Here is a 9,670-nt window from a genome sequence, read left to right on the forward strand (position 1 = left end):
GTAATCTAATTACCGTTTTTGCAATAGTAATCCCTTACTTTACTCGTTACTTGAAAAAAGTAATCGGATTACAGTAACGCGTTACTGCCCATCTCTGGTCACCATCCACCTGTCAGTCAAAGAGGCCACGCCTACACAGATATATAATATCACATCAGATGATTGATGACTAATAACAAGACACAGCTGGAGCCTCAAGTGGATTTTAGAGGAACTGCAGGTTCATTCACCTTGGCTTCATTTTTTACCCATGGAGGTTTCTACTTGGCCTTCACTTCAAGAACCTGAGAACAGACAGGGGCAGGGCAGTAACGCGTTACTTGTAACGCGTTACTGCCCATCTCTGTTCAGGTGTGTTGACCCAAGGTGAGATCTAAAACCTGCAGGACACCGGCCCTCGAGGCCTGGAGTTGCCCACCCTGATCTATAGTGAGTGCAGACCGTCTCTCTGCTGTTTACCTCAGCTGTCAATATGCCACGTGGTCACATCTTGTCCGATACGAATCGATGACTCGGTTCACTCATGAACGCTATACTGATGTGTATTGTTGGGGATATCCTGAATTTCTGTTGGTAAGCGCTGCTGTTTCTGCAGCTGTGTTAGAGAAACTTTCTTTGAAATGGATCTAACATTGTTGGACTTGGATAAATAAGATGTGAGAATGTAATCAAACCGTTTATCAGAGGGAGAATATGATTTTAGAACACTCGTGCCTAATATTAGCTGGCATAATGTGAGTTTATAACCAGCTGTTGTTGTTGTTGTTTAGCCGCTTGTTGCCAGCTGTCTGTAGATGGGAGGGTCGCATGTCTTATCTGCTGACAGTAAGTAATTCTGGCAATATTAGGAATAGATAAGCATGCTTATGCCTTTGTGACTTAATTCCAGCAGATGGTGACTGAGGTAAGGAGGAAGAGGATGAGTGGAAATGAGGGAGGAGAGAGCAGTTGTGGAGGAGGCGTATGAAGAGGAGGAAGATATAATGAGAAAGAGATCGTGAAAATTTAGAGTGGGGTGAATAATTACTCTAATCCCCTACTGAATGTATAAGTTTGATCTCTTACAAAGAAGAGTTTCTCAGTAGTAGTGACCCGTCGTGTGTATGTGTAGATAACAACCATGCTGTAGAATAAACCCCAGATAGACAAATAGTGAGCGAGTGTTTAAATATCAGGTACTTCACCTTTGTTGGGCTTCAAAACAGCTGATTTTTAGTATTATTTTAGTCTTTACATCAGTTGTTTTTATTTAACCTTTTTTTCTCAGTCTTGGCATCACTTAAACTCTTATTTTAAAAAATTACAATGAAGAAAAGATATTTTTAATTTGCATAAATACATAAATGATGAAATGGTCAAAGGAAAGAATTGTTACGTAGCCCCGATCGTTCTCTGAGCAGCATCTCGGTTGTGTAAGACTTCATGGAAAACCCCTGCTGTTACAGGGAGAAGACGAAGGACTCACCATCTTCATCACCTCCTTCCTCTGTGTGTTTTCTGCCCCTGCAGGCCAGTTCAGCCTGAACAAAATATTCCCTCATGGCCCACTAAAGGAAAATGAGCAAATTCTAATTCCAAGGATTGAACGGTGGATTTGAACTGTTGTGTAAGTGTAACTGTGTAACCCTTTCTCCACTCAGTTTTGTTCTCTTGAGATTTTAACCATTTAAAGCCAAGTGTGTCATGTGTTACGTGACTTCAGTGAGTTTTTGAGACTTCATCAGTGTAACTTAAATAAATCACACAATACATTTTTAAGTTGTACAAAATGATGAGGTTATTTTTTTAATTACAAAAAACTGCCTGATGTGGCGAATATGACACAGATTTAAACTCACATATAAATATTCATATTTATTTATTTAGAAATTATTATTAGAAGCACCGTTTTTTTCTTCTTTTCATGAATGGAGATCACATTATTTGTATGTTAACATTAACTAGGAGGGATTTACAGCATGCATGCATGTCGCACATAAGCTCAGTGCAATTCAGTTTTATCTATGTAGCACCAAGAGTTGCCCCGAGGTGCTTTATGTCTGAGGTAAAGACCCTACAATGATACAAAGAAGACAAACCTAGAGTTGTTCTTTCTTCCTTCAGTCAGCGATGAATAGTAAGATGTTCTACCTTTACAGAGGTGATGATCTTCTAAATTGGTGTTACGCCACTTCCTCTTTAGCTAATGCATGTCTGCTTTATTTTATTTTGCACGTTTGGAGTTAAAGGAGGGAGTTCAGTACTTCTGAATGGAGGCTCTCTTTTTCAGAGGAGCTTCCCACTGCTGTGTAATCCAGTATTGTAAATGCAAAAGTTATTAGGAAATGATCAGACAAAAGCAGAACAGAACAGAATAGAAATACTGTTAAATGTTCAGTTTCTATGCCAAATGTCAGAACAAGATCTAGAGCAGGGCTTACGGGCCCTTTAAGAATCTAGCCTCAATGGCAGTGATGAGGGAGAATGGATGGCCATACCTGTTATGTGTCTGTGAGGGAGAAAAAGGAGAGTTGAAAAGTACGAGTTGTCACTGAGCAGAAACGGGAAGCATGTAAATATAATAATAACAAATATAATTATTTCTACTACGTGAACACTACAGTGGCAGTCCAATGAGATGACGGTGCCAGCAGTGGCCTGTGGCTCATTTGAATTTGAGACCCCTGATCTCAAATCAAAGTGGTGGGTGGGTTCTTTTACATTTAGAGAAGCCAGTTGAGTCTAATAAGAGATTAAATGCTGTGTGGAGGCTGTCATTTTCAGTATGTGCACATATATATTAAGCTAAATAAGTTATCATATAAGTTATTGGTGCACCATCTCCTCTGAACATTATGAGATTGCTGTGTGTTGAGGCTTGAAAAGAGCCTATGTCCATCCTTTATTTACAGTCTATGTTTCTGCTATCAGAACAATATAAAATGATAATAAATGCAATGCGGGATCCTTTGTTAGGTTTTTAAAGGGTGGACAAACAAACTGAGAACAAAATGATGCTCTACAGTTTTATTCTCTATTCTTTTTCCACTGCTCAAACAAAGAAAGGAAGAGTAAAGCAGGAAATAAACACTATCTGCATTTGTCTGTATGAGTAATCTATTGGCCTTTTACTCCACATTTATCATTCTCACGTTGTTATCCACACCCAAGAAAAACGTACAAGCTTTTAGAAAGAAAATACCAGAAGGGTTTTTTTGTTTTTTGGTAAGGTCATGTCTTAAGGTCACTCATTTGTTTTGGGGGATGGTTGACGCAGGGAGAGCAGAGGTGAGGTCAGGATGTGTGAGTTGGAGGGGAGGATCCCCCGCAGGGAGAATCAGAGGCTCGCTGTGAAAAACGAGCAAACAACCTGTCGGTTCTTCGTGCCTGAGAGACACAGGAAGAATATAAAAACTCTTAACATCCTCGGCTCGCAGACGCACACGGCCGAAGTAAAGTGCACAATTTGTCAACACAATCCTTTCCCATGTGTCCCAGCTGTCTGTCTGCCTCCAGGTCCCGCAGACGCTGCCGGACTCCCTGGCACCAGAGTCTGGCGACGCTGGGGGAAGATCTATCCCCAAGATATGAGCAGGAGAAACTCCACCCGAGAGGCTGCTGTACACACAGACAAACCTATTACATCCTCTGAGCTAATCGTTCTCTGAGAGAGCGACAACACAAACATCCCCAGGACAGAAACATCACTCTTCCTCTGACTTGCTGCCGTTTTAAGAGTTTCGATTAAACTTTTTTTAGTCTTTAAAAGTGCTCGTGTTTCTAAAAAACAAAAGGAACAGTTTGGAATGATGGTTTTTATTTGTATATAAAATTGCAAACACAAAAAGGCAGTGTAAAGTTTTACAAAGCTTAGAGATTGTTTCTCGGTGGAGTTGCCCCTCCAGCAAGCTTCAAGAGGAGCTGAGTGCTCGGGCAGGTTCAGGGGTTAAGCCTGTTTCCTGGGACATACAGAGGGATTACAGGCCTGAACGTGAAGAGAGCAGTGAGGTCATTTTGTACTCTGCACATTTAATGTGTACAATCTGCTGCTCAAACTCACTTTTAAACCGCGAGGCAGGAAACATCACGACTGATTGTCTGCAGGAGAGCTGGAGCAGATCGGTGCCTGATTTCATCCTGAACTGTTTATGTTATGAAATCTCTTTGTGGGGTGAAAATCCCCCGAGATCCAACGAGACTGTTAAACTTGTAGACGTCAGTAAAAATATATATTGTAGCAGGTCCTGATATAATTTCGCAATTTTCTGAACTGATAAGTTGTTTTTTTCTGAATTCAGGGGAAAAGTTTCAGTCCTTAAAATAACTTTCTAGTAGATACAATAGAAATAGGCGGTAACAGTGGGAGTTTTTAAGGGAAAAAAGACACAAATGTGAGAGTAAGTATTTTCCGATCCCATAAGAGCTGAGAAAACCATCTTCTATAAAGTATATAATCATGCCCAAGGTCCTAAAGTTGGAAAATCTGTAAAATAAATCAGGAAATTAAGAAGACTCCAAAGTTTTAAAACATAGCAAAGACTCGTTTAAGTACAACGTTAAAGGGAAGGAAATAACAGAAGAAATCGTAGAGCTCTAAGTAAAGGCAGGAAAGATTACAATAAAGAAATAAAAGCTCCTTCATCTACTCTTTTCTCTTCCTTCTTGTTTTGTAGCTGGAGTCTCCGGTTTTCTTGCACCATCTCTGAGGTCCCAGAGGGATCCTCCTGATTGATTATGTTGTCTGAAAACACGCTTGTGGGATCATCTTTTCTGATTTTCGATTAATCAAATGTCATCTGCAGTATTTCCGTTTTTAGGAAGCACTGCAGATAGTATTGTAAAAGGTTTTAAACCAATAATTTCATGACTTTGGTTTTATTTTGCTATGAGTGCTGTGTGTTTAATACTGATACCACTGGGACTACTACTCATGAAGCACACTATGTATCTGTGATGACCTTTAGTGTAGCTTATTCTGTATTAAAACTTGGTTCCCAGCTTGTAATCTCACACCACACAAAGACTGTCTTCAGTGTGGAAAAACCAGAAGGTTTTGCACTAAAAATTGTAGCTTTCTTTATTTTTCATGTCATTATCTCAACACGAGTTGCTGTTTGATTTCTGCTCTTTGTAGAAAGGTTGTCTGGGTCAAAGTTGACCTGCAGCTTTACTTCTTCTAATGCTGATAACTGCTGCCCCCTGCTGTCCATCACACTCAAAATTTCCTGCACTGCAGCAACAGGTGCAAACACGACCTGAGACGTTCCACATTATTTATTGCTGTTTTTATTTCCTGTTTTTCCCACCTCCGTGTGCCGTGCACAAGCAGAGATGATTCCCTTCGTGGTAATCTCTGATTCTGTGACACCCGGAGGTCAACGGGTGCCGTAATCCGTCTGGATTTGAACGTTCTGCAAAATCAAAATCATTGAAAAGATATTTTAGGAAGAAAGTGTGTCGCACCCTCTGTGAGACTGAGTCTTCTGCTTGGTGTGTGAGCTCTATCTGAGTGACTTTTTAGTGGCTTCTATTCAGCCAGATGGCTTCCTCCGTCAATCCCCAGTTACAATCAAGATTAAGATTACACCACACACACACGCTAAAATACGTCACACACACAGTAATTAAATATTCCCATGATGATGTAACACAGAATCTGTTGCTGTGTTACAACTGAAGCTATTAAAGAGAGCTAGGGATGGCAGAAATTCCAGGTTGGAGGAAAGATGAGGATTAAAGTATTTTTACCTCAAAGCCACACATCCACAGCGCTTGTCTGACACAGAGAGGAGGAAGAAGACAGGAGCAAGGCAGAGAGGATGGACGGAGGGCAAGGAGGGAGGGCGGATTGAAGAGGATAGAGAGAGAGCCCTGCTGTCACCAGGCTTGCTTAGTGTTCTTGGTGTGTAGCGGCTGTTGACGCCTTCTGCCTCTCCGTCCACTGAGGTGCTGGTTTCAGGGCCTTCTGGGCCACCCAGCATGAGGCAGGCATCATGGGCTTTCTGGAAAACTACCAGGAGATTGACCCCGTCACTTTGAACCTTTGCATCCTTATCGCCAGCTACGTTATCTTGCTCCTCGTCTTCCTGATATCCTGTATAATGTATGACTGTCGGGGCAAAGATCCTACCAAGGAGTACGCCCCGGACCCACAACCCACTCAGTCTCCCATCAGACTGGTGGTGATGCAGAACTCCTCAGCACCTGTGGGACGGTGGGACACAGCCAACATGATCACCACCTACCACGAGCCATCGAACTCAGACTTCAGGGAGAAGAAGAGCACGATGGTCTGAGTGCAACTTACCTCTGTTTATACCCAACTCATTTTTGCACATACACTGCTTTTTGCATTTTTCTGGGGTTATTTTTGTTCTTTTGTTTTGATTTTTTTCCTGGGACAATGCTACGATTTGACCTACATAGGACCAAACTCGGACGGTAAGGGAGAGTGACATGTGTTGATGTATTTAAGTACTGTGTGCATGCACGTGAAATCCCTCTTTATCTCAAGGATCTAAAGGCAAAGCCTGCAGTCACCTCTGGAAAGCAAATGTCACAACCAATAAAAGACGAAGAATAAGAGGGGCATGTCTGTTGCGCTGACTGAGAAGAGTGGGATGAAAGGTTTTGGATTAAGGTTAGAAAAATATAAAACCTGCTGTTATGCAGAATAAATATTCTTCAGTGTCTTTGGACTTTGCACCTCTTTGCCATATAAAACAGTCATCTTGGCTTTATTGAAACCAAGCGCTCAGATCTGGCTGCCGTTCAGGGGTCAGTGCTGAACAATTGTTTAAGGCAGGACTAACTGTCACCTCTTACATAACTCGAGGAAATGTGACGTGCATCGATGTAGTTGTTGAAAGTTTCTTATCAGGTTCCTGAGTGAGCACTATTAGATCCCCACGTTAAAAGTTAATTTGCTTAATATCTTAAACATTTCGATAAGAATAAGCAGCATAAAGCCGGGGTTAAGCTTGAAGTGTTTCCTTTTGTCTGCCACATCACCGAAGTGCAGATAAAGCATATCAAGGTGTGAGAAACAAGCGAGCACTCACAGTAGCTGTGTTTGTCGAGCAAACAGTGCACAGTTAACATAAAGCTGCAGAGTGAGAGTGCACGAGAGGGTGTTATTAACGTCTCCATCTCTAAAGCTTTTCCAGGACTTGGCTATGATCTGCTTTTATGCTCCTTCCGGTTGTGATCAAACTGTTTACACTTTTACTTCATTGTGTTGTTAATCTCGTGTGCCTTTTATTATTCTAACTGCTTGTTGTTGTTTTAATTATAATATAAGTGATAACTGACAGGAAGTCAGACCAGGTGTTACAATACAAACACCCAACGCACAGTCAGGTCTGCGTTTCAGAAATCAGACCGACTCCTGATGGTTGTGTTGACCAATTTGATCACAGACACTGAGACTAAAACTAAAGATGTTTCCGGTACATTATGTTTTACTTTAGTTTGATGAGATTCTATTGTATCAGTTGTAGCGTTTCCTAAAAAAAGAAATCAGCTAACAATAATGACCCCGGTGCTCCTGGCTCTGTAATCTGAGCATCTGAGACACTAAAACCTGTCAACCTGTAATGGTTTCTGTCTTGTACTCAGTGTCACAGGGCGGATATAAGTTTAAAATACCAAATATAATTAAATATCGCAAATGCCAACCCTGAGAGAGAAGGTATTTTAACAGCAGGTCACTGATTTGACCATTTTTAACAGTACAGTAATGTTTTTCCTTCAAAGGGTCAAATAGGAATGTAAATATTAACATTCAAATGCGTTGCTTTAGTTATGTTGTGTGTGTGTGATGTTGTTTCATCTCTGCTCCCATGCTGCCTGTTTTCTTTTAGTACTTTTAGTAGGTTTTTTTTCACACATCAGTAAATCAAAAGATATTCACTTTACTTTTATGTCCCTGCAGCTTTCACCTCCTGTTCTTTGTATTTAAAGCTCCGCATGTAAGAACAAAAGATCCAACAAAAGGAAAACAATCAAATTAACAATTGATAATATAATATACATTTAATAGATTTAAAAAGCAGAAAAGTCAGTTTTCAGTTTTATTTGTCATATGCAAGTTAGCACAGGGTCAACATTGCAATGAAATGTGTTTGACGAGCAGCAGTCACTCAGCAGCATGGTACAGTGGAAGAAAATATAATAAAATATAATAAAATAATAAAAAAAAATAGTAACGAGCAAAATATTAGAGAGACGTGGTAAAAAAGAAAGATGACTAAATATATATGTATCTATAAATATAAACATATGTACACTAGTGATTAAATAAGAAAAGCTTGAAAAGAAATATGACAGGAGGGCAGATGGGACATTGCCCAGGATTACAGTATTACGAACTAATTATCTAAGAATCTCCTAACAGATGTGAAAGAACTGCATTAATTTTTTAAATTAATTTTAAAGACCTATTATCATTCCCTTTATCATTATTTAAATGTGTGAAAATAAATAGTATCAGTACAAAAAGCTGAATCGCAGCTTTAACTCATCTGCATGTATTCTTTGTGTGATTGTTCGTAACCCCGTCGGTTTATTTCTCCATTTCTAATTTTGCTTCAGTGTTTCTTCATATTTTGGAGCAGACAGATATTCTTTCTGTTTCATGTTTGAGTCCGCTGGTGTCTTTCTCTTCATTTGGTAAATTATGTTATTCGATTATTTTGTCTTTGTTTCAAACAGATTTTCAGAGACGACAGAAGAATTGCGATTATGTGTCTTTGCTTCAAGCACCCAGAGGCGACTCTTGGTGCTTTACATATAAAAACACATGTTGCTGAACTGAACTGAATTTGCTTCACAACATTTTCTCCAGCAGTTTGCAACTTTGCTGTTGCACATTTGGAGATGTAAAATATTTTGTATTTAGTTTACATGATTGTTGTTAACTTTTCAGAAACAGTTTGGATTATACGCAGTAATTATAGCTATAAAATACTGAAATCATGGTACAGCAATGTGTTTTGCAGTTTATTCATCAATGATAGCTTCGGTCTCTAATTTCATTTTACAGAAACAAATATAAAAAGACATCTGGGATTTAACAAAAAGGAAACAACATTAAACTTGGAAAAAAACGAAGCTAGCCGTCCTGTTTGCTGATTATTCTGGACATTGTGATTACGGCTGTGCTGTGCTGCCAGCCCTCAACAGAAATAGCTGTGTCTGAATCTGGATCTAAAGTCTGGATGGCTCTCAGTGTAATCCTGGATCTTCTAAGAAATGCACCACAAACAGATCACATTCATAAAAGAGGTCAGGATGATTCTTTGTAAAGGGAAAGGCTCGCCAAACAGAAGACAAATATACAACGTCTCCAGAAATAGCCTCAGTTAGATTCTCTCTGGTTTGTGCAAAAATTAAATCAATAAATAATTTTGATTGTGCAAATTAAAAAAGTGCAACTAGCATAAAAGATAAGGCACATAAACCTGATATAGCACGATAGAGTAACTGAGTTTTAATTAACACCAATTTAAACACACTAATTTTTTTTACCCAATTAAAAAGGAAACCAATTCATAACCAAAGGTCAAAGGTCAATGGGCAAAAGAGGGCGTTAAGAGATCTTTGCTTCTGTTAAAACTGCACTTTTAGTTTATAATTTACAGCCTTTTAATTATTATAAAATTACAACCTTTTAATATTTGTTTCACATAGT

The 9,670-nt window shown here is 39.4% G+C and overlaps 1 protein-coding gene across 1 annotated transcript in view; it reads left to right on the forward strand.

The window, feature by feature from the left end:
• The first annotated feature begins 6,358 nt into the window (after window positions 1–6,358).
• Window positions 6,359–9,670, forward strand: part of mmd (monocyte to macrophage differentiation-associated) — a 14,260-nt gene continuing 10,948 nt past the window's right edge. Inside the window, exon 1 of the mRNA XM_005739941.2 lies at window positions 6,359–6,420. Coding sequence (XP_005739998.1) covers window positions 6,383–6,420 — 38 coding nt within the window. The 5' untranslated portion in view covers window positions 6,359–6,382. The remainder of the gene's footprint in view (window positions 6,421–9,670) is intronic.

This window comes from Pundamilia nyererei, unplaced genomic scaffold (assembly GCF_000239375.1).
Source record: "Pundamilia nyererei isolate P.nyererei 1_Seehausen unplaced genomic scaffold, PunNye1.0 scaffold00095, whole genome shotgun sequence".
Classification (NCBI taxonomy): Eukaryota; Metazoa; Chordata; class Actinopteri; order Cichliformes; family Cichlidae; genus Pundamilia; species Pundamilia nyererei.